Here is a 25,966-nt window from a genome sequence, read left to right on the forward strand (position 1 = left end):
GCACGGGTGGCTCATAAATTGGGCAAAGTCGTCTCTGGTTCGTATGACTCACTTGGGGGCTGTACTGGATTCAAGTCTGCAGAAAGTATTTTTACCTCGGAACAAGATATCCAAGGTACAGTCAAGGACTCAGGAGTTGTTACACAGGCCCTCATTCCGAGTTGTTCGCTCGCAAGCGGATTTTAGCAGATTTGCTCATGCTAAGTCGCCGCCTACTGGGAGTGAATCTTAGCATCTTAAAATTGCGAACGATGTATTCGCAATATTGCGATTACACACCTCGTAGCAGTTTCTGAGTAGCTCCAGACTTACTCGGCATCTGCGATCAGTTCACTGCTTGTCGTTCCTGGTTTGACGTCACAAACACACCCAGCGTTCGCCCAGACACTCCTCCGTTTCTCCGGCCACTCCTGCGTTTTTTCCGGAAACGGTAGCGTTTTTTCCCACACGCCCATAAAACGGCCTGTTTCCGCCCAGTAACACCCATTTCCTGTCAATCACATTACGATCGCCAGAACGATGAAAAAGCCGTAAAATTACTAAGTGCATAGCAAATTTACTTGTCGCAGTGCGAACATTGCGCATGCGCATTAAGCGAAAAATCGCTGCGATGCGAAGATTTTTACCGAGCGAACAACTCGGAATGAGGGCCACAGTCAAACAGTATCAATTCACGCAGCAATGCGAGTGATGGGTTTGTTGGTGTCAACATTCGACATGGTGGAGTATGCACAATTCCATTCAAGACCTCTGCAGCATCTGATTCTGGCCAGATGGAGTAGAGTACATCAGACAATAAAGAAACAGACTATGGTACTTTTCAGAAAAGGAAAGAAAGTCATTAGCCTGGTGGCTACAGACATCCCATCTAGACAAGGGGAGACCCTTTTGGATATCGGATTGGGAGATCCTGACAACAGATACCAGTCTTCAGGGCTTGGGGAGCAGTGTACGGAAAATTATGGTTCCAGGGACAACGGACCACAGAAGAAAGTTGCTTGCCAATAAACCTGTTAGAACTTCGGTCCATGTACATGGCACTGATTCAGGCAAAGGACACTCTTCAAGGAAAACCAGTCCAGATCCGCTCGGACAATGCAGCGGCAGGAGCGTACCTCAACCATCAGAGAGGAACTCGCAGCCAAACCGCAATGAAAGAGGTAAGTCACATACTAAGGTGGGCAGAACTCCATCTCCCAGCCTTGTCCGCAGTATTCGTTCCGGGCGTCCTAAACTGGGAAGCGGACTTTCTCAGTCGACGCGCCATTCAGGCAAGCGAATGGGCTCTACACCCAGAGGTTTTTCAGACTGTAGTAGACAAGTGGGGATTGCCAGAGATAGATCTCATGGCATCCTGTCTGAACAACAAAGTGCCCTCATACGGATAAAGAACAAAGTACCCCGAAGCGATCTTTCTGGACGCCTTGTCATTGAAATGGGACTTTCATCTGGCATATCTGTTTCCTCCAATAATCCTGTTACCCAGGGTGGTGAGGAAAATAATGCAAGCAAACGGTGCCGTGATTCTAATAGCTCCGGCTTGGCCCAGAAGGCATTGGTACACAGATCTGCAGAGAATGTTGATGGATGCTCCACTTCAGCTCCTTCAACGTCCAGATCTACTAATGCAGGGTCCCTGTTATCGCAGACATCTGGATCGATTGTCTTTGACGGCGTGGCTCTTGAAACCTCTATCCTGAAGTCAAGAGGATTCTCACAACAGGTCATTCAAACAATGCTCAGAGTAAGGAAACCCTCCTCAGCTCGTGTTTATCACCGAATATGGCAGAACTACAGTATATTAATTGGTGCAGTGAAAGAAGTATGGACCCGAAATCTTTCAGAGTTTCCAGAGTCTTGGCTTTCCTTCAGGCAGGAATGGATAAAGGTTTGAAGGGGGCTTCCTTGAGAGTGCAAGTATCAGCATTGACTGTATGGTTCCAAAAGAAAATTGCCAATTTACAGGATGTGCATACTTTTTTTCCAGGGAATGCTGCGCATTCAACCTCCTTTTGTCCCTCCTACAGCACCTTGGGACTTAAGTCTAGTCCTGAAAGCTCTTCAAGTTGCCCTGTTTGAACCACTTAATAAAGCGGATCTTAAATGGTTGACAGCTAAAGTTCTCTTTCTACTGACTATGGCATCAGCTAGAAGAGTGCCAGATTTAGGAGCGCTGTCATGTCGTTCCCCTTTTCTGATATTTTATCCAGATAAAGCAGTTCTCAGAACTAGGTCTGGGTATCTTCCTAAGGTGGTGTCTAAATTCCACCTTAATGAAGAAATTGTAGTCCCGGCTTTTCAGGTATCGGGACTTTCTGCGGGGGATGCATCGCTGGACGTGGTCTGGGCATTAAGAATCTAGGTGGATCGTACCAGTGCCATCAGTAAGACAGATTCTCTCTTTATTCTCTACGGATTTCACAAGAGAGGATGGCCTGCTACTAAACAGACGCTTGCAAGATGGCTTTGAATTACTATTTCAGAAGCATACTCTCAAGCTGATCTCCCTGTTCCGGCTAATGTCTCTGCTCACTCTACTCGTAAGGTAGGTCCTTCATGGGCAGCACAACATGGTGCTTCAGCAGAACAGATATGTAAGGCAGCCACTTGGTCTTCCATTAACACATTTATTAGGAATTATGCCTTGGATACTTTTGCCTCTCATGACGCTGAATTCGGGCGTAAGGTTCTCCTGTCCAGTCAGAAGCGTCCCCACCACTAAATTGCTTTGGGAAATCCCATTTTTATCCTGTGGATAACCTGTGGACCCTGTCGGAGAAATATACGTTATGGTAAGAACTTACCGTTGATAATGGTATTTCGCCTAAGTCCACAGGGATCACACCCTGACACACCTGATTTGAGGATCCTTCTACTCACTAACCTCTTCTTTCTTGTACGGAAGAGTGTGCATGTGTGTTGTTCTCGCCTGATTAGGGCTCTACATGATGCTCCTGCCTAGTGCTTTGGAATACAACTGATTTGCCTGAGCCAGTGGGCAGGGATATATGGACGGGCCCGTTGCATCCTGGGAGGCCTGAAAGCTTTTGATCGTTTGGTGCCAATCCGCTGTCGCTCCATCATATCCGATTGTTATCCTGTGGACTTAGGAGAAATACTGTTATCAACGGTAAGTTCTTACCATAACGTAGATTTCTCTTATGTCCTAGTGAATACTGGGGAACTGTACTTTAGTACCATGGGGTATAGATTGGGTCCACTGGAGCCTGGCACTTTAAAACCTTTAGTGTGTGTTTGTGTGTGCTGGCTCCTGCCCTCTATGCCCCTCCTACCAAACTCAGTTTAGAAAAATGTGCCCATGGAGCCGGGTGCATTTCTCTGGAGCTCCAAAGAGTTTCCTTTTTATTTTTTATTTTATTTGTTTTCAGGTAGATCTGGTTGGCAACCAGTCTACCTGCTTCGTGGGATTTAGAGGGGGGACCGAACCAACCTCCTGAGGGTTAATGGTTCGTAATCCCAGCTGACAGGACACTGAGCTCCTGAGGTTCTGTTTCACACACCACACTGTGTGTGCCCAGGCCAGCAGCTAGCCGCCACCCTAACAGATGCCGAAGAGTCGCAGGTGCGGTGAGTGTTAACACCAAGGTCCCCAGTGTGGTTTGGCGAGATGTCACGCGGCGGTCATGGGCCACGAGCTGCGGTGCCTGCCGCGGACTACACTGGTTTAACAGGGCTTTGTGCGCCACACTGTCAGTAGGCATTGTGTGTACTGTGTATTATCACTTGCACCCAGTATAAACCTCTATGAAGGACTGCACGCCGTTACGGGGCCGGGGCTTCTCGGAGAGCAGGACCAGAGGTGGGAAGGTGTCATTTCCTGCTGCTGCGGATCATCAAGGCTGCATGCACACTGCTCCTCCACGGACCCACGCTGTTACAGACTCTGTACTGGTACCAGGGGGTCAAAGCAGGGGCGGAGCACATCAGCGGTAGCGCCTCTGCACATAAATGAGGTGATACACATACTTTTACACACTGCGCTGCTCTGTTTTGTGTGCTGGTCTCTGTTTTCTCTTTGTCACTCCAGGGGCTCTCTAGGGTCTGTGTGGAGGTGTTCAGTGGTTTTTCGCTGCATTCTCATTGTGCACAATATGTCTGTTGACATGGTTATGTGTACTGCTTGTATCTTTACCCCTTCTTCTGCGGGGTCCCTCATGTGTGAACAGTGCTCATTATCTCCACAGGGACACAGTTCACAGGCACCTGACTGACTAGATACCTTTAAGAGCATGATTCGCAATGTGAATTCAGAACTAGCTGCTGCTAAGAAAGAGACAGATGTTAAAACAGTCTGTTGATAGTATGGCTAAAGCTGCAGATACCAGAAAGGCTTCTCAGCCCCCTCTGTTGGTTTCACATAAACACTCACTGCCACAGGTGCTCGATTCTGATTCTGACCAGCTTGATGTAGATGATGATATGGATGAGGACAGCTCTCTGTCCCCCGGGGTTGCAGACCCTCATTTATGCTGTAAGAGAGGTTCTTCACATGCCCAATCAGGAGGCAGAACCAGATGAAGAGTTGCACTTTAATGTAAAACCCCAAAACTCTGCCACGTTCCCTGTGTCTAAGGAGTTGAACTCCCTGGCCAGGGAGGCGTGGGTGAACCCTGACAAAAAAATTCCAAACTCCTCAGAGGTTTTTTATCTACATTTCCCCTCCCAGCTGATGAAAGGATGGTATGGGAAACCCCCCATCAGTCAATACGTTTGTGTCCAGGCTGTCTAGAAAATTGGAGCTGCCAGTACCATGGGCTATATCCCTAAAAGACCCTGTTGACCGTAAGATTGAGACCAATCTTAAGGCGATGTATAAGGCAGCGGGCGTTTCACAGCGCCCCACAATAGTTTGTGGTTGGATTTCAAGGGCAGTAGTCAAGTGGTCTGATAATGTTAATGGATTTGACCCTCTGCCCCAGGATGAGGTCATTACTCTACCACAACACATACAGGATGCTGCAAATTTTATGAGCGAAGCTATAAAAGAATTGTGTATGATAAATGGCCGCACTACTGCTATGGCGGTTCCGTCCCACAGAACTCTGTGGTTACGTCAATGGTCAGCGGATGCTGACTCCAAAAAGGGTGTTGAAAATCTTCCCTTTACAGGTGATGCCTTGTTTGGAGATGAGTTAAGTAAATGGATCTCTCGGGCAACGGCTGGTAAGTCTACCAATCTGCCGTCGGCTGCACCACCTGCCAGACGTGCTTCCTCAGGATCCTCCTTGCAGTCTTTTCGTGTGTTTAGGAAAATACAGAAAGAAAAAAAGATAACACTGGGAGGGAGCGCACTCTGTCCGGAAACGAAGGCTATAGTAGCACAAATATATTTTAATAAAATTTAATGTTTATTAGGTATACCTTAAAAAACATAGAGTTCATATGAAACATAACACTACTATTAAATATTTTTAGAGATCAAAGTGAAAATCTATTAAGGAATTAATGTTATATTCCCAGCTAATATGCTGGAATAACTTAAGGTCCGTCAGCAGAAAAGGGTTGTCCTCCTCAGTTGGACTCTTGGGTCAGTGTCCGTTTTTCTGGAAACTCTAAATTTTATTGTATCTATATCGTTCATATTCCTGTGCGGCTTCCCCAACCACAACAGTCCTTTCGTGTGGCAAGGTTCAGATGCAGAGGCCGAGGGGTCTCCACTACTCCTAGAGGATCTCGTGGTAAGTCCCGTAAAACTGCGGCTGCTGCATCCCTGGACCAGACCACCGTTTCCCCTGCCACTAAGCCTTACGCGTGACTGTTGGCCCCAGCAGCAACGCGACTTTTAGGTAGGTGCTCGCCTTCAACACTTCGCCCACGTGTGGGCGAATTCCTGCCGGGATCCTTGGGTGAGGGACCTCATTTCCCAGGGATACCGGCTGGAACTTCAAACACTCCCTTCTCACAGATTTTTCAAGTCGGGCTTACCAGCTTCACCTGCAGCAAAAGTTAACTTGCAAGAGGCTATTCAAAAACTTTTGCAGACAAGAGTGGTGGTTCCAGTACCACCTCCATTACGCAACAGTGGTTTTTACTCCAGTCTTTTTGTCGTTCCAAAACCAGACTGTTCGGTGCAACCCATCTTGAACCTGAAGTCCTTAAACCCGTATATACTGGTATACAAATTCAAGATGCAATCCCTGCGGGTAATTGTGTCTGGTCTGGAGGAGGGGGAATTCCTGGTATCTCTAGATGTCAAGGATTCTTACCTGCACATTCCCATGTGGCCTCCTCATCAGGCTTACCTCAGGTTCGCCATATTGGACAACCATTTCCAGTTTCAGGCCTTACCCTTTGGCCTCTCCACAGCTCCGAGGTTCTTCACAAAGGTCATGGTGGAAATGATGCTGCAACAACGTATGATGAGAGTCAACATAGTCTCCTACTTGGATGATCTCCTGATAAAGGCTGTGTCCAGGCAACGTATACTGCAAAGCATCGACCTGACAACTTACGGATCATGGGTGCATCTTAAATTTTCAGAAATCTCACCTGGAACTGACCCAACTATTTCTTCAGTTCCTGGGAATGATACTGGATACAGTGTCTCAAAAGGTGTTTCTTTCGATGGACAAGGCCTTGACTATCCAAGCTATGGTCCGCTCGGTACTCCGCCCTCGCAGGGTATCAATACATCTTTGCATACGCTTGCTGGGCAGGATGGTAGCTGCTTACGAGGCAATCCAATACAGCAGGTTTCATGCCCGGCCATTTCAACTGGATTTGCTGGACAAATGGACTGTGTATCACCGTCACATGCATCAGGAAGTGACCTTATCTCCAAAAGCCCGGATCTCCCTATTGTGGTAACTACAAGTCCCTCACCTAGTGGACAGTAGGAGTTTCAATATCCACTCATGGATTCTACTTACTACGGATGCCAGCCTCCGGGGTTGGGCGGCTGTGACCGAAGGGGCACAGTTCCAGGGCACATGGTCAAGTCAGGAATCTACTCTGCTGATAAACTTTCTGGAACTTGGGGCATTTTACAATGCTCTTCTGCAAGCTTCCCATCTCCTGAGGGATCAAGTGATTCAGGTTCAATCGGACGACGCCACGGCAGTGGCATACATAAATCGACAAGGAGAAACAAAATGCAGAGCGGCAATGCAAGAAGTGTCAAAGATACTCTTCTGGGCGGAGGCCAATGCAAAGGCCATCTCAGCCATATTCATTCCAGGAGTGGACAACTGGGAAGCAGACTTCCTCAGCAGGCACGACCTCCATCCGGGGGACTGGAGGCTACATCCTCAGGTGTTTCAACAGTTGATTCACCGGTGGGGCTGTCCACAGATAGTTCTGATGGCTTCTCGTCTCAACAAGAAGCTACGCCGTTACTGTTCCAGAACGAAGGGTCCGCAGGCTGTAGCAGTACACGCGCTGACGACGCCAAGGATGTACTAGTTTACGTACCTGTTTCCTACAATGCCGCTAATCCCAAGGGTTCTGAAAAGACTAAGAAGGGAAAGCGTTCAAGCAATTCTAATTGCCCCGGATTGGCCTCGACGGGTGTGGTATTCGGACATCCTAATCATGGCTCTGAATGATCCCTGGCCTCTGCCGCTCCAAAAGGATCTTCAGCAAGGTCCGTTCATCTATCCAAACTTACCGCAGCTGTGTTTTACGGCTTGGAAGTTGAGAGGGAGATTCTGTCCAGAAAAGGTCTTCCCTCCAGGGTTATTTCCACTATGGTCCAGACCAGGAAGATGGTTACGTCAAAACATTATTGTATATCGAAAAAGTATGTTTCCTGGTGTGAAAGTAGAAAAGGTGTCTCCCATGGAATTTAGAATTGGTCGCTTTCTACTTTTCCTGCAAGTGGGAGTGGATATGGGCCTACGTTTAGGCTCCATAAAAGTGCAGATTTCGGCACTCTCTATTTTCTTCTAGAAGCAACTTGCTCTCTTGCCAGAAGTACAGACCTTCCTGAAAGGGGTTCTTCATTTGCATCCGCCTTTTGTGCCTCCCACGGCTCTGTGGGATCTGAATGTGGTTTTGTCCTTCCTTCATTCGTACTGGTTTGAACCCTTACATAGGGTGGAATTTAAATTTCTTACCTGGTAGACTGTGATGCTGCTAGCATTGGCATCTGCCAGATATGTCTCTGAATTGGGGGCCTTGTCCTGTAAGAGCCCTTATTTGATTTTTCATGAAGACAGGTCGGAACTGAGGACCCGGCCTCAGTGTTGGCCGAAAGTGGTGTCAGCTTTTCATGTGAATCAACCTATTGTGGTTCCAGTGTTGTCTGAAGCTTCCGTTGGCCCAGACTCCTTGGATGTGGTGAGGGCTCTGAAGATTTAAGTCAAAAGGACTGTTCGTCATCGGAAATCTGATTCGCTGTTTGTACTTTATGATGGCTTTTAAGCAATCTATTGCTTGTTGGCTCAGGTTGACCATTCAACAAGTCTATGCTTCGGCGGCTCTGCCTTTTGCCGACGTCTATTCAGGCCCACTTGACAAGATCAGTGGGTTCCTCCTGGGCGGATGCCCAGGGTGTCTCGGCCTTACAGTTGTGCCGAGCTGCTACTTGGTCTTGTTCGAACATTTTTGTTAAGTTCTATAGGTTTGACACCTTGGCCTTCAGTTTGGTCAGGCGGTTTTGCAGGGGTCTCAGAACTCCCACCCGTTTGGGAGCTTTGGGACTTCCCATGGTACTAAAGTACAGTTCCCCAGTATCCACTAGGACGTAAGAGAAAATAGGAATTTAATACCTACCAGTAATTCCTTTTCTCGTAGTCTGTAGTGGATACTGGGCGCCCGCCTCAGTACTTAAATTTCCTGCTTACCTTGGTAAGTGTTTGGTTGGCCGCCGTTGTGGTCCCCTTATGTTGTTGGGGTAGCTTTGCTATCCTGGTTAGGTTGGTGTTGCTATCCTCTGTTCTGGTTAGCGCCCTCCTTTTTTTTTTTTGGTTGTGGTTGTGTGTTGGCTTATTGCCGCACCGCTTTTGTATATGTTTTGTTCTCTCTTGGTATGTCCGTCTCCTCAGGCACAGTTTCCTAGACTGAGTGTGGTAGGAGGGGCATAGAGGGGAGGAGCCAGCACACACATACACACACTAAAGGTTTTCAAGTGCCAGGCTCCAGTGGACCCGATCTATACCCCATAGTACTAAAGTACAGTTCCCCAGTATCCACTACGGACTACGAGAAAAGGAATTACCGGTAGATATTAAATCCCTGTTTTGTTTTGTTTTTACAGAAAAAATGCTGGGGAAATTCTAAATTACACACTGTAAAGAGTAATTTAGTAGGCCTTCTGTAGAAAGTAGAAGGTAAAGTTGTTTATAGGAGATCATTTCTTCTTTAAATTGGAATAAAAAAATCTGAAGAATCCGATACTTTTAAGGGCGACTAAACATGGAATTTAGAAAAAAAATTGAAATACTCTAGCTGTGTGTAGTAATAAAGTAAGTGTCATGTTATTTGGTTTCAATTACTATATCCTGGTCAGTGTTGTGTTCAACTGAAAAAAACCTAATCTCATCATCATTTCTAAACTAAAACCACTGCTTGGCTATGTTCTAACCTATTTATAGCACTTCTTATTATGGTTTTATGTGGTAAATAATAAGCAGAAAAATTGTTTCTCCAAGTTAAAACAGGGCCTTGACATCACTAACAGTGAGGATGAAGGAGTAAAGATGACAAACAGCAACGGGGGTTCTCCTATGCTGCTGCAGGTACCTCTTCAGAAATTACTATGGTTGCTGTGAATGCAATCCGCAAATTATACATGTTTCTTTGTTAATACCTACGAGATCCATTGGCTTTGAGCCATATTTGTCAGCTTTTATTGCAACTTTTATTACATATTTTGACACTTGAAAATGTCGAGTCTGCTACCAATATGCTAATTTGTAAAAACAGTAGGCTGCACCAATGGTAGTTTACGGTGTACTAGCAAAGCATAACTTCCCTGCAGTTGCTAATGATAGTCAGTATATACAGTGACCAGATCATTTTTATTCTGGCCCACAGTCTACAAGCTGAAAGCTGTTAGTAAAGTGCAGGTGCAGAGGAGTGCTCCTGCATTGTCCCAATGATGTCACCATAAATATTTTATCCTGTTGTCAGACAGTGCTAATACATCTATGCTGACATGCCAGGCAGTGCTAATTCATCTATGCTGACATGACAGGCAGTGCTAATACATCTATGCTGACATGATTCTGACTGTAAATGCTGTTTAGTGTTGTGCTCCTTAATGCCTGATTACATTTTGAATATTTGAAATCTCTATACCCAGGTGGTTTTGAGAACTCTGTAAACACAATGTTATGTAAAAGAATTGTGATTAATGCATTTAGTGCATGTTTTGTTGTTTTCTGTAGACCCCTAAAACACCAATGGCAAATCCATTTGAATCTGAACTGTCACATTGCTTAAATAAAAATTCCCTATTGGAACACCTTGTATCTGAACTAAATGAAGAACGAATGACTAAAAATGAAGAAATAATCAGGCTTAAGGTAAGATCTAAACTGCCATTCGTGCGCCATTGCTAAATGAGCTAATTGCTATGATTTGTTTGATTATTGGTAAATTATGTTACAGACCCAGTTGTGTGAAACAGAAAATCTACGCCTTGAGATCCAAAACTTGCAGGGACTGTGCAGGGACTTAAAAAATCAGCTGGACAACAGAGAAAAAGGAGAGCAGACATGGTAAGATGTTGAGCTTTTAAAATTACTGGCTGATAATTGTGAAATTTTAACAATATTTTACTAAAGCGCTAGAACTAAAAATTGTAATTTAATTTTAAACTTGCACAGGAATAAATGAAATATAGCATTATATCAAATACTGGGAAACTGTGTGGGTGTGGCTTGACTGCTCATGAAGCTTGTGTGTGGTCTCCAGTCAGGCACTCAATTCTTCAGAGGACACTGCAATGTCGCTTTCATATTTGCTGTGCCTGCTGCCTGTTTTTTTCTTTATTTTATATATATATATATATATATATATATATATACACATATATGTGTGTGTGTGTGTGTGTGTGTGTATGTATGTATGTACTGTATGGTATATTTCAACCTAAGGAGGGAAAAAATGTCTGCCTGAGCAAACCTAACTTACTGCCATATATGTTTTGTGCACTGATCTATGGGTGTGTATGCATGTATGTGTGTGCGTATATATATTAGAGATTAGTGGGTTCGGTTCTCGGAGAACCGAAACCCCCCCCCCCCCCCCCCACCGAACTTCACGATCCGAGACGGGAACAGAATCCGGCTCGGGACTTCCCGCCAGACTCTGATCCCAGAACGAGGCAAAGCGCCTTCATCCCTCTGTCGGATTCTCGTGAGTTTTGGACTCCATATAAACAGCCGCGCGTCGCCGCTATTTTCACTCCGGACTTGGAGAGTGAGGGAGACAGATCTCTGTCTCTCTCTGTGGGTGGTGGCGTCGGGTGGGGTCAATATGTGCTCTCTATGCTGTGGTGTCCCTGTGATGTTAGGGGTGCTGTCCTGGCTGTCACTGGTTTTTCATGTGCTGTTAGGGGTGCTGCAGCTCTACATGGGTGTTGCTGTCCTGGCTGTCACTTTGTTGTACAGGGAGCAGGGGCACTGTCCTCCTGTATGCTGTGAAAATGCAGGGGTGTTGGCCCTGTTTTGTATGCTGTAAAAATTCAGGGGTGCAGTGAAAATAAATGTACACTGGCCCTGTCTTGTATGCTGTAAAAATTCAGGGGTGCTGTTGTTAAAATAAAAGTTCACTGGCCCAAATACAGGAGTGCTGTTAAAATAAAATTACACTGGCCCTGTCTTGTATACTGTAAAATTACAGGGGTGTTGTTCAAATACAGGGGTGTTGACCCGGTCCTGTATGCTGTAAAAATACAGGGGTGCTGGTAAATTAAAAGTACACTGGCCCAAATACAGGGGTGCTGTTAAAATAAAATTACACTGGCCCTGTCTTGTATACTGTAAAATTACATGGGTGTTGTTCAAATACAGGGGTGCTGTTAAAAGTAAACTGGTCCTGTCCCCTGTATGCTGTGAAATTACAGGGGTGCTGTTAAGTACACTGTCCCTGTATGCTGTAAAAATACAGGGGTGCTGTGAAAATAAAGGGGCACTGTTCTGTGTGCTGTAATAATAAAGACGTGCTGTCCTGTGAAATAGAGCAGTGGTTCTCAACCTCGGTCCTCAAGCACCCCCAACAGTTCATGTTTTCCAGGTCACCTAGCAGTTGAACAGGTGTATTCATTACTCACTGACACACTACAAATTATTTAACTTGCAATCCTGTGAGGAGACCTGGAAAACATGAACTGTTGGGGGGGTACTTGAGGACCGAGGTTGAGAACCACTGTAATAGAGAGAAAAAATTGGAGGAAAAAACAGGATTTTAATACCTATCGGTAAATCCTTTTCTCATAGTCCGTAGAGGATGCTGGGGTCCACTTCAGTACCATGGGGTATAGACAGTTCTGCAGGAGCCATGGGCACTTTAAGACTTTTCAAGGGTGTGAACTGGCTCCTCCCTCTATGCCCCTCCTCCAGACCTCAGTATAGGAACTGTGCCCAGGGAGACGGACATTTCGAGGAAATGATTTACTTTTAATTTAACGGTGAGATTCATACCAGCTCACACCTCAACCATGCCGCACAACATGGCATTCAACATAACACATGCCAACGGGCATGAACAATTTGCAGCAACATGCTGAAAAATAACCGTAACACAACACTTGTGTAACTACAAACTAACAACTGGAGGTAAAGTACGCACTGGGTCGGGCGCCCAGCATCCTCTACGGACTAGGAGAAAAGGATTTACCGGTAGGTATTAAAATCCTGTTTTCTCTTACGTCCTAGAGGTGCTGGGGTCTCCGTAAGGACCATGGGGTATAGACGGGCTCCGCAAGAGACATGGGCACTCTAAGACTTTAGATGGGTGTGAACTGGCTCATCCCTCTATGCCCCTCCTCCAGACCTCCGTTAGATCCTGTGCCCAGAGGAGACTGGATGCACTGCAGGGGAGCACTCCTGAGTTTCTCTGAAAATACTTTTGTTAGGTTTTTTATTTTCAGGGAGCACTGCTGGCAACAGGCTCCCTGCATCGTGGGACTGAGGGGAGAGAAGCAGACCTACTTAACTGATAGGCTCTGCTTCTTAGGCTACTGGACACCATTAGCTCCAGAGGGTCGGAACACAGGTGTCGTCCTCGCTGTTCGTCCCGGAGCCGCGCCGCCGTCCTCCTCACAGAGCCGGAAGATGGAAGCCGCGTGAGTATATGATGAAAGAAAACTTCAAAGGCGGCAGAAGACTTCAGATCTTCAGAAAGGTACCGTGCAGCGGTCGCGCTGCGCGCCATTGCTCCCACACACACAAGGGCGCAGGGGGGGGGCGCCCTGGGCAGCAATAATTACCTCAAATAAGACTGGCACCAGTATCCGATACTGCGGAGGCAGTATATTATAAAAACCCCGCCAGTATTAAAAAAAAATGAGCGGGACCGAAGCCCGCCATCGAGGGGGCGGGGCTTGATCCTCCAGCACTAACCAGCGCCATTTTCTCCACAGGCAAGCTGCAGAGAAGCTGCTCCCGGACTCTCCCCTGCTGTACAAGTAACAGAGGGCAAAAACGAGGAGGGGGGGGCACATTTATTTGGCGCAAAGTGTGTATATGTCTGTGTGTGTGTATGTATGTATGTGTGTGTATGTATATATATATATATATATATATATATATAAAAAGAGCGCTCTACAGGCTGGGATTTTGTTTCCAGTGGCGCTGGGTGTGTGCTGGCATACTCTCTCTCTGTCTCTCCAAAGGGCCTTATTGGGGGGCTATCCCCATATTTATATATCCTAGTGTGTGTGGGGATGTCAGTGCGTGTGTGTCGGCGTGTCTGAAGCGGAAGGCTCGTCTATGGAGGATGCAGAGCAGATGATGGTGGTGTCTCCGTCGGCACCGCCGACACCGGATTGGTTGGATATGTGGAATGTTTTTAAATGCAAATGTGACCTTATTACATAAAAGATTGTAGCAAAAAAAAGGGGGTTTGGGGAAGGCCGCACAGGAACTAATTAGACAAAATATAACTACCTCAGAATTAACTGACACTCTTGGGATATTGTTTCCCTTGATTGGTCAAATGTATACCTATAACCAGAATGGTATTATTGGTAACAACAAATTTTGACGGTCAGTGGTGCTCCCAAGGGTATAACTGCACGAATCATAAATAAGACTACAGAGAAGACAAGATAACCCTGGTAGGGAGCACTCTTATCTGAGGTAACGAAATAATTTTTGTGTATTGATGAAACAATCTTAAAATTACAAATTTTATTAGATATGCCTTAAAAATTGAAATCTACATGATCCGTGTGAATTCACTAATAAATATGTGATCATATGCGAAAATATATTGAAAAATATGGTCTTATCTAGATGACCTCAGTCAGAACAATTAGGTATATTCAAGTCCGTCTACGTAATAATTCACTTACCGCTGGTGTGTGGCTAAGTAAAGATATGTTAAAAATTGGACAGTGTGACCATCATCTTATCAATTGTATAGCCCATGTACAAATTCTCAGGGCAATAAATTTGTATCATAGGTCACTGATTGGTTATTTTTGGTTGGGTCACCTATACACCAGTATGAGGCCCAATTATCAAAGGAAAGTGTCTGTGAAGCCGTTTCTCAGAAATATAGTGGACACGGACATACCATCAGCCAGCCGTGTAATGGTGCCACCTGTGTGAAAAAATGATTAGTTTATGTTAGATCACACGCATGTACAAAATGAAGGGGTGTGAGGCACCGGTGCTTGAAAACAACTATCCAAAAAAAACCTGGTTGCTCTATGTCAAAGGGTCATGTGTTAATCACTCAGAAAGAAATCAATTTACCTTTAATATAGATTACAGTCGCTGCTGTGTAGAGGTGTGAGGTACATGTGCCTCCATTATCAGCAGTTGTCAACCATCCCACTTGCTGGGTTAAGACAGGGGTGTGAGGTATCAGTGCTTAATGACAGCTATCTGGATAAACAGTTGCTCAGTATCAAACAGTCATGTAATGATCGCACCAAAGAAGTTATGCCTCAATTATCAACAGCTGGATCCACCCATGTCTGAGAGATAATCTACTCCTAAGGAACTCACAGCGTACTCACTATCCAAAGATCATATAGTAGTTATAAATATATAGCGCACACAGAAAAACAGAAACCTTTTTTAGAATTGTTGATTACAATCGTGCTTTAACAGAGGTATGAGGCACATAAACCTCAATTTTTCAGCAGCTACCAAGCAGTTTCAGTATCAAACAGTCATGTAATGATCGCACCAAAGAAGTTATGCCTCAATTATCAACAGCTGGATACACCCATGTCTTGAGAGATAGTTTTTCCTGAAAAAACTCACAGCGTATCACTCCAACTCTCTTTGCCATGATTTCTTCTACATACATCCCAACAGTTTAAGCAGGAGAACTAGAAATGATTTGTCAGTGCTTAATGACAGCTATCTGAATAAACAGTTGCTTGATGTCAAACAGTCATATGATGATCGCACCAGAGAAATTGTGCCTCAATTATCAACAGCTGGATCCACCCATGTCTGAGAGATAATCTACTCCTAAGGAACTCACAGCGTACTCACTATCCAAAGATCATATAGTAGTTCTAAATATATAGCGCACACAGAAAAACAGAATCCTTTTTTCTCTATCGTCCTAGTGGATGCTGGGGTTCCTGAAAGGACCATGGGGAATAGCGGCTCCGCAGGAGACAGGGCACAAAAAGTAAAGCTTTACGATCAGGTGGTGTGTACTGGCTCCTCCCCCTATGACCCTCCTCCAAGCCTCAGTTAGATTTTTGTGCCCGGCCGAGAAGGGTGCAATCTAGGTGGCTCTCCTAAAGAGCTGCTTAGAAAAGTTTAGCTTAGGTTTTTTATTTTACAGTGAGTCCTGCTGGCAACAGGATCACTGCAACGAGGGACTTAGGGGAGAAGAAGTGAACTCACCTGCGTGCAGGATGGATTGGCTTCTTGGCTACTGGACATTAGCTCCAGAGGGACGATCACAGGTACAGCCTGGATGGTCACCGGAGCCTCGCCGCCGGCCCCCTTGCAGATGCTGAAACGAGAAGAGGTCCAGAATCGGCGGCAGAAGACTCCTCAGTCTTCTTAAGGTAGCGCACAGCACTGCAGCTGTGCGCCATTTTCCTCTCAGCACACTTCACACGGCAGTCACTGAGGGTGCAGGGCGCTGGGAGGGGGGCGCCCTGGGAGGCAAATGAAAACCTTTTTTGGCTAAAAATACCTCACATATAGCCTCCGGGGGCTATATGGAGATATTTAACCCCTGCCAGAATCCACTAAAGAGCGGGAGACGAGCCCGCCGAAAAAGGGGCGGGGCCTATCTCCTCAGCACACAGCGCCATTTTCCTCACACAGCTCCGCTGGTCAGGAAGGCTCCCAGGCTCTCCCCTGCACTGCACTACAGAAACAGGGTAAAACAAGAGAGGGGGGGCAAAATTGTGGCAAAACTATATTATTAAAGCAGCTATACAGGGAGCACTTATTATAAGGCTATCCCTGTCATATATAGCGCTTTTGGTGTGTGCTGGCAAACTCTCCCTCTGTCTCCCCAAAGGGCTAGTGGGGTCCTGTCTTCGTTAAGAGCATTCCCTGTGTGTCTGCTGTGTGTCGGTACGTGTGTGTCGACATGTATGAGGACGATATTGGTGTGGAGGCGGAGCAATTGCCAAGTATGGGGATGTCACCTCCTAGGGGGTCGACACCAGAATGGATGCCTTTATTTATGGAATTACGGGATAGTGTCAACACGCTAAAGCAGTCATTTGACGACATGAGACGGCCGGACAATCAATTAGTGCCTGTCCAGGCGCCTCAAACACCGTCAGGGGCTGTAAAACGCCCTTTGCCTCAGTCGGTCGACACAGACCCAGACACAGGCACTGATTCCAGTGGCGACGGTGACGAATCAACCGTATTTTCTAGTAGGGCCACACGTTATATGATTTTGGCAATGAAGGAGGCGTTACATATTGCTGATACTACAGGTACCACAAAACAGGGTATCATGTGGGGTGTGAAAAAACTACCTATAGTTTTTCCTGAATCAGATGAATTAAATGAGGTGTGTGATGAAGCGTGGGTTGCCCCCGATAAAAAAATGCTAATTTCAAAGAAGTTATTGGCTTTATACCCTTTCCCGCCAGAGGTTAGGGCGCGCTGGGAAACACCTCCTAGGGTGGACAAGGCGCTCACACGCTTATCAAAACAAGTGGCGTTACCCTCTCCTGAGACGGCCGCACTTAAAGATCCAGCAGATAGGAGGATGGAAAATATCCAAAAAAGTATATACACACATACAGGTGTTATACTACGACCAGCTATAGCGACAGCCTGGATGTGCAGTGCTGGGGTAGCTTGGTCAGAGTCCCTGATTGAAAATATTGATACCCTGGATAGGGACAATGTTTTACTGTCTTTAGAGCAAATAAAGGATGCATTTCTTTATATGCGTGATGCACAGAGGGATATCTGCACACTGGCATCACGGGTAAGTGCTATGTCCATTTCGGCCAGAAGAAGTTTATGGAAGCGACAGTGGTCAGGCGATGCGGACTCAAAACGGCATATGGAAGTTTTGCCGTATAAAGGGGAGGAGTTATTTGGTGTCGGTCTATCGGATTTGGTGGCCACGGCTACAGCCGGGAAATCCACCTTTTTACCTCAAGTCACTCCCCAACAGAAAAAGACACCGACTTTTCAACCGCAGCCCTTTCGTTCCTTTAAAAACAAGAGAGCAAAGGTATATTCATATCTACCACGAGGCAGAGGAAGGGGGAAGAGACAGCAACAGGCAGCTCCTTCCCAGGAACAGAAGCCCTCCCCCGCTTCTACAAAAGCCTCAGCATGACGCTGGGGCTTCTCAAGCGGACTCGGGGGCGGTGGGGGGTCGTCTCAAGAATTTCAGCGCGCAGTGGGCTCACTCGCAGGTAGATCCCTGGATCCTGCAGATAATATCTCAGGGGTACAGGTTGGAACTAGAGACGGATCCACCTCGCCGTTTCCTGAAGTCTGCTTTACCAACGTCCCCCTCCGACAGGGTGACGGTCTTGGAAGCCATTCACAAGCTGTACTCTCAGCAGGTGATAGTCAAGGTACCCCTTTTACAACAAGGAAAGGGGTATTATTCCACTCTATTTGTGGTACCGAAGCCGGATGGCTCGGTAAGACCTATTCTAAATCTGAAATCCTTGAACCTGTACATAAAGAAGTTCAAGTTCAAGATGGAGTCACTCAGAGCAGTGATAGCGAACCTGGAAGAAGGGGACTTTATGGTATCCTTGGACATCAAGGATGCGTTTCTCCACGTTCCAATTTACCCCTCACACCGGGGGTACCTCAGGTTCGTCGTACAGAACTGTCACTATCAGTTTCAGACGCTGCCGTTCGGATTGTCCACGGCACCTCGGGTCTTTACCAAGGTAATGGCCGAGATGATGATTCTTCTTCGAAGAAAAGGCGTATTAATTATCCCATACTTGGACGATCTCCTAATAAGGGCAAGGTCCAGAGAACAGCTAGAGATGGGATTAGCACTGTCTCAAGAAGTGCTAAAACAGCACGGGTGGATTCTGAATATTCCAAAATCCCAGTTAATTCCGACAACACGTCTGCTGTTCCTAGGGATGATTCTGGACACGGTTCAGAAAAAGGTTTTTCTCCCGGAGGAAAAAGCCAAGGAGTTATCCGAGCTTGTCAGGAACCTCCTAAAACCAGGAAAGGTGTCTGTACATCAATGCACAAGAGTCCTGGGAAAAATGGTGGCTTCTTACGAAGCAATTCCATTCGGCAGATTCCACGCAAGAATTTTCCAGAGGGATCTGTTGGACAAATGGTCAGGGTCGCATCTTCAGATGCACCAGCGGATAACCCTGTCTCCAAGGACAAGGGTATCTCTTCTGTGGTGGTTGCAGAGTGCTCATCTATTGGAGGGCCGCAGATTCGGCATACAGGATTGGATCCTGGTGACCACGGACGCCAGCCTGAGAGGCTGGGGAGCAGTCACACAAGGAAGAAACTTCCAGGGCGTGTGGTCGAGCCTGGAAACGTCTCTTCACATAAACATTCTGGAACTAAGAGCAATCTACAATGCTCTAAGCCAGGCAGAACCTCTGCTTCAAGGAAAACCGGTGTTGATCCAGTCGGACAACATCACGGCAGTCGCCCATGTGAACAGACAGGGCGGCACAAGAAGCAGGAGTGCAATGGCAGAAGCTGCAAGGATTCTTCGCTGGGCAGAGAATCATGTGATAGCACTGTCAGCAGTGTTCATCCCGGGAGTGGACAACTGGGAAGCAGACTTCCTCAGCAGACACGACCTTCACCCGGGAGAGTGGGGACTTCATCCAGAAGTTTTCCACATGCTGGTAACCCGTTGGGAAAGACCAATGGTGGACATGATGGCGTCTCGCCTCAACAAAAAACTGGACAGGTATTGCGCCAGGTCAAGAGATCCGCAGGCAATAGCTGTGGACGCGCTGGTAACGCCTTGGGTGTACCAGTCGGTGTATGTGTTTCCTCCTCTGCCTCTCATACCAAAAGTATTGAGAATTATACGGCAAAGAGGCGTAAGAACGATACTAGTGGTTCCGGATTGGCCAAGAAGGACTTGGTACCCGGAACTTCAAGAGATGATCACGGAAGATCCGTGGCCTCTACCTCTGAGAAGGGACTTGCTTCAGCAGGGTCCCTGTCTGTTTCAAGACTTACCGCGGCTGCGTTTGACGGCATGGCGGTTGAACGCCGGATCCTAAAGGAAAAAGGCATGCCGGAAGAAGTCATTCCTACTTTGATTAAAGCAAGGAAGGAAGTAACCGCGCAACATTATCACCGCATTTGGCGAAAATATGTTGTGTGGTGCGAGGATCGGAGTGCTCCGACGGAGGAATTTCAACTGGGTCGATTCCTACATTTCCTGCAATCAGGATTGTCTATGGGTCTCAAATTGGGATCTATTAAGGTTCAAATTTCGGCCCTGTCGATTTTCTTCCAAAAAGAATTGGCTTCAGTTCCTGAAGTCCAGACTTTTGTTAAGGGAGTGCTGCATATACAGCCCCCTGTGGTGCCTCCAGTGGCACCGTGGGATCTCAATGTTGTTTTGGACTTTCTCAAATCTCATTGGTTTGAACCACTAAAAACTGTGGATTTGAAATATCTCACATGGAAAGTGACCATGCTACTAGCCCTGGCTTCGGCCAGGAGAGTGTCAGAACTGGCAGCTTTATCTTACAAAAGCCCATATCTGATTTTCCATTCGGACAGGGCAGAACTGCGGACTCGTCCGCATTTTCTCCCTAAGGTGGTGTCAGCATTTCATCTGAACCAACCTATTGTAGTGCCTGCGGCTACAAGCGACTTGGAGGACTCCAAGTTGTTGGACGTTGTCAGAGCTTTAAAAATATACATTTCAAGGACAGCTGGAGTCAGGAAATCTGACTCGCTGTTTATACTATATGCTCCCAACAAGTTGGGCGCTCCTGCGTCTAAGCAGACTATTGCTCGCTGGATTTGTAGTACGATTCAGCTTGCACATTCTGTGGCAGGCCTGCCACAGCCAAAATCGGTAAAAGCCCACTCCACAAGGAAGGTGGGTTCTTCTTGGGCGGCTGCCCGAGGGGTCTCGGCATTACAACTCTGCCGAGCGGCTACGTGGTCGGGGGAGAACACGTTTGTAAAATTCTACAAATTTGATACCCTGGCTAAGGAGGACCTGGAGTTCTCTCATTCGGTGCTGCAGAGTCATCCGCACTCTCCCGCCCGTTTGGGAGCTTTGGTATAATCCCCATGGTCCTTTCAGGAACCCCAGCATCCACTAGGACGATAGAGAAAATAAGAATTTACTTACCGATAATTCTATTTCTCGGAGTCCGTAGTGGATGCTGGGCGCCCATCCCAAGTGCGGATTATCTGCATTACTTGTACATAGTTACAAAAATCGGGTTATTATTGTTGTGAGCCATCTTTTCAGAGGCTCCGCTGTTATCATACTGTTAACTGGGTTTAGATCACAGGTTGTACGGTGTGATTGGTGTGGCTGGTATGAGTCTTACCCGGGATTCATAAATCCTTCCTTATTGTGTACGCTCGTCCGGGCACAGTACCTAACTGAGGCTTGGAGGAGGGTCATAGGGGGAGGAGCCAGTACACACCACCTGATCGTAAAGCTTTACTTTTTGTGCCCTGTCTCCTGCGGAGCCGCTATTCCCCATGGTCCTTTCAGGAACCCCAGCATCCACTACGGACTCCGAGAAATAGAATTATCGGTAAGTAAATTCTTATTTTTAGAATTGTTGATTACAATCGTGCTTTAACAGAGGTATGAGGCACATAAACCTCAATTTTTCAGCAGCTACCAAGCAGTTTCAGAATGCTGAATTCATAAAGTAGTAATTTCAAATGTTGATTACAATAGTGCTTTGACAGAGGTGTGAGGCATATATATCTCAATTTCTCAGCAACTACCAACCAGTTTCAAAATGCTGAGTTCATAACATAGTAATTTATTCTTTAAACACATAGATGGTGTGTAAAAGTGGCCAAAATACAGGTAGACCCCCCTTCTGCTGTTCTCCCGTCTTGCCAACAGGTATAGGACGAGGAATGAGAGAGGGTAGGTGCGCCCAACTTGGCCAGAAGGAAGGAAGAGGAGGTATCAAGCAAGGAGACTATGGCAAGTACTCTCTGGTGCCTTGTAACAGGTAGTGCAGAGGTTTAAACCTGCACATAGGCCTCTAATGCGGTACACTCCCGAATGGTTGAATTTTTAAGAGAGATAAAGGAGAAATTACCACTATTGGCTATTGCCGGTAATAAGACAAATTAATTTTTGTTGTGTATTACTCCAACTCTCTTTGCCATATTATCTTCCTACATACACCCCAACAGTTTAAGCAAAAAGGATAGTAGAAATAATTACAGCCACTATTAGAGCTCACTGAATATCATAATCAGCTGTTCCCTCCTATGCATTTTCAGCTACTGCCAGCAACTTAGTAGCAGATTGTGATTGATGTTGATCCTATTTCAATTAAAATGATACAATGTCAAAAAATTACTGTTCTGAAGTGGCCCACTGAAAATAGCACTGGATCAATTTTTCATAGACGATTTATGTCCTCATGGCCATACCCTAATATCATGGCAAGACGGGAGAACAGCAGAAGGGGGGTCTACCTGTATCTTGGCCACTTTTACACACCCTCTATGTGTTTAAAGAATAAATTACTATGTTATGAACTCAGCATTTTGAAACTGGTTGGTAGTTGCTGAGAAATTGAGATATATATGCCTCACACCTCTGTCAAAGCACTATTGTAATCAACATTTGAAATTACTACTTTATGAATTCAGCATTCTGAAACTGCTTGGTAGCTGCTGAAAAATTGAGGTTTATGTGCCTCATACCTCTGTTAAAGCACGATTGTAATCAACAATTCTAAAAAAGGTTTCTGTTTTTCTGTGTGCGCTATATATTTATAACTACTATATGATCTTTGGATAGTGAGTACGCTGTGAGTTCCTTAGGAGTAGATTATCTCTCAGACATGGGTGGATCCAGCTGTTGATAATTGAGGCATAACTTCTTTGGTGCGATCATTACATGACTGTTTGATACTGAGCAACTGTTTATCCAGATAGCTGTCATTAAGCACTGATACCTCACACCCCTGTCTTAACCCAGCAAGTGGAATGGTTGACAACTGCTGATAATGGAGGCACATGTACCTCACACCTCAACACAGCAGCGACTGTAATCTATATTAAAGGTAAATTGATTTCTCCTACACTACTTCATGGCAGCCCTTACTCTTGGGAATTGTATCCTATTCCTAAACTTAGACAGGGAATCTTCTCAACACTTTAGGACCACACACCTTGGGTATATAGCCCTGCTCCTCCCCTTCCTCCATTAGTCTTTTTTCCTGTCTCCTAGCTTGACAAGGGATTATGTGTTTTGTTTTTGAGAACGTTTACCTCTATTCCCAGTAATACGCCTCTGTGTAGCCGTACTGGAAGAGGGTGGCTCCCTGGAGAAGGCAGAGTGTGCTTGGGGCGGTTGTAAGTCCCCGCTGTTCAGCTTAAGTTGTCCGCCCACTGTATTTGCTGCTGGTCCCTCTCCCTAGCGCCGCTGTCTGAAGCCGTCTCCCCGGGTGCTTTGCTCCGCTAGCCGCAGCGCCTGTATCTCCGGCGAGACCGGAAGTGCGGGTGGCCGGAAGGGCAGCGGGGCGAAGGGGAAGTGCGGCTGGCGGGCGGATGCGCTGTGAGAGACGGCGGTTGGCGGGCGGAAGTGCTGGAACGGCCGTCCTGTAGGCTGGGACGGTCTGCTCAGCGCCGCTCTCTATTATTCTTTTTTGGAGCTTAAATAATGGCGCTGCACACTATGAGTGAGAGTCTCCTATGAGCTGGGCAGGTGTATGCTTACCAGCAGGATGGATAGAGCCTTCTCCCCATAAGCCGATGAGTGCCCGGAAGAGGTAAGTCCTCATAGAGGATATGTTCTTTTTTCAGGTTTTGATTTTTCTGTGAGGTTAGGATTTTAATGTAGTGCTACTGCTGTTCATTTTTTAGTGTCTCCTCCTAAGAAGAGGCCATGCAAGAAGAGGCATATGGATATACAGTGTGCAGCATGTGATAAGATCTTTTCTTCTACTGAGAATGTGAAGTTCTGTGAGGACTGTATACAGAGTGACATTCAGCAGGCCAGTCAAACCAGTCAGATTCAGGAATTGAAGGACTGGATGAAGAGGTCTTTTGTTACGAAAGAACAGCTGGCTGATTTGCAGGGAAATAAGAGATCTAGATCCCTGGCTAGTATTGACTCTCAGGACGAGTCAGCTTCTTTGTATGCTGATTATCAAGCTTCCTCTAGTTCTGGGTCAGAAGAGAAGGAGGAAGTTAGAGAGTTTAATTTGGATCTCGTTGACAGTCTCTTAAAGAATATATTTAAGACCATGAACTATGGGCAAAAGGATAAAGGAGATGAAGATAAGGATGTTTTGTTTGGAGATAAATCCAAAAGGAGCAGATATTTTCCGGTTCACAGAACATTAAAGGATGTAGTGTCTAAGGAGTGGCAGAACATCGATAAGAGACTTGGAAATATTAAACGTGTGGATCGGATGTTTCCGGTAGAAGATGAGCAATTTCTGTGCTGGTGCACAGTGCCTAAGATTGATGCGGCAGTGGCAGAAATGGTGTCTAAAACTACGATTCTGTTAGAGGACGGAGCTGTCCTTAAGGATGGCATGGATAAGCGTATGGAGAGTGTGCTGAAAAAATTACATATGTCCTCGGCAGTGTCCTTAAGGTCTGGTGTGGCTGTTGCATCTGTTTCCAGAGCTTTGAGAGTTTGGGGATCAGTGTTGTCCACAGATGTTGAAGAGAAAATCTCAAGGCAATATTTACAGAGAAGCCTGGGTATTATGCTCAAGGGCATAGAGTATCTGTGCGAAGCTTCTTTGGATGTGTTAGATTTCGCAGCGAAATCCATGGCGGCAGGTGTTATGGCTAGAAGAGCTTTGTGGCTTAGATCATGGTCGGCGGATATGCATTCCAAGAACCGGTTGGTGTCATTACCGTATGAGGGTTCCCTATTATTTGGAAATAAGCTTGAGGCTATTATACAAAAGATGTCAGGGGGTAAGTCAGCGAGGTTGCCTCAGGACAAGAGGAATAAATTTCCGTTTCCTTCTTCTAGGCAACAATTTAAGGAAGCGAGAAGTTATAGGCCAGGGCGAGCTTATATGGGAAGGTATTCCTCGGGGACGAATAGGCAGTCCTTTCGCCAGGCCTATAGGAGAGGTGGACGAAGACAATGACTGTCGCGGAGTTCCGGTATCCTTTCCGGTGGGAGCCAGGCTCCAGAAGTTTGCCAGTCTCTGGCAGTATTCAATTCAGGACACTTGGGTACTGGATGTGATATCTCAGGGATACCGGATAGAGTTCTCCGAAGTTCCAAAGAGGGACAAATTTGTGAGTTCAAGAAGCCCAGCTGCGAGTCTGGAACTAAAGGCTCTGGAAGACAGTTTGGAAAAGTTGATCCAGGTGAATGCGGTAGAGCCTGTTCCGCCTTCAGAAAGGAAGAGGGGATTTTATTCCAGAATTTTTCTGATAAGAAAGGCGCCGGGAGATTTCAGAACGATACTAGATCTCAGACAGCTCAGCAATTATGTAAAGACGATAAAATTTCGTATGGAGACGATGAAATCCATTCTGTCAGGGGTAAGGAAAGAGGATTTCCTAGCGTCCATAGACCTAAAGGATGCTTACTTTCATGTGCCGGTACACACACGGCACAGAAGATACCTGAGGTTTTTTGTCATGGGCAAGCATTTTCAGTTTACATGCCTCCCTTTCGGTCTGAAGTCGTCTCCAAGGATATTTACCAAGGTGCTGTCGGCACTGGTAACCGTAATAAGAGCTTAAAGAATTGCAATTTGGGCATATCTAGACGATCTACTAGTGTGCGGAGAGTCAAAACAGGAAGTAAGGATGGGGTTAGAAGTGACGCTGCAGATCCTACAAGGACATGGCTGGTTAATAAATTGGAAGAAAAGTCAACTAGAACCAAGGCAAGAAATTCAGTTTCTCGGAGTACAGGTGGATACTGCCAATTATACAATAGGTCTTTCAGAAGAAAGATGCTCGAAGATTCGGAGTCTGGCTTCTTTGCTAAGGGAATGCAACAGTGTGACTCTGCGTCAGGGGATGAGTCTTTTAGGTATGATGGCCTCCTCCATAGACGTGGTCCCGTGGGCGAGATGGCGGATGAGGGGCCTTCAGCTAGAGATCCTAGGCTATTGTCGGAGACGTTATTCCCTGAATCATCGCATAAGGTTAGGCCAAGGGGCAAAACGTTCCCTAGACTGGTGGATAGAAACAGAACTGGT

At 46.2% G+C, this 25,966-nt stretch overlaps 1 protein-coding gene across 1 annotated transcript in view; it reads left to right on the plus strand.

Moving 5' to 3' along the window:
• The window catches only part of KIF15 (kinesin family member 15), a 438,779-nt gene that overhangs the window by 294,770 nt on the left and 118,043 nt on the right, over nt 1-25,966 (plus strand). Inside the window, exons 28-30 of the mRNA XM_063922408.1 lie at nt 9,612-9,698; nt 10,350-10,487; nt 10,573-10,682. Of these exons, the coding sequence (XP_063778478.1) occupies nt 9,612-9,698; nt 10,350-10,487; nt 10,573-10,682 (335 nt within the window). The remainder of the gene's footprint in view (nt 1-9,611; nt 9,699-10,349; nt 10,488-10,572; nt 10,683-25,966) is intronic.

Source organism: Pseudophryne corroboree, chromosome 5, assembly GCF_028390025.1.
Source record: "Pseudophryne corroboree isolate aPseCor3 chromosome 5, aPseCor3.hap2, whole genome shotgun sequence".
Taxonomy (NCBI): Eukaryota; Metazoa; Chordata; class Amphibia; order Anura; family Myobatrachidae; genus Pseudophryne; species Pseudophryne corroboree.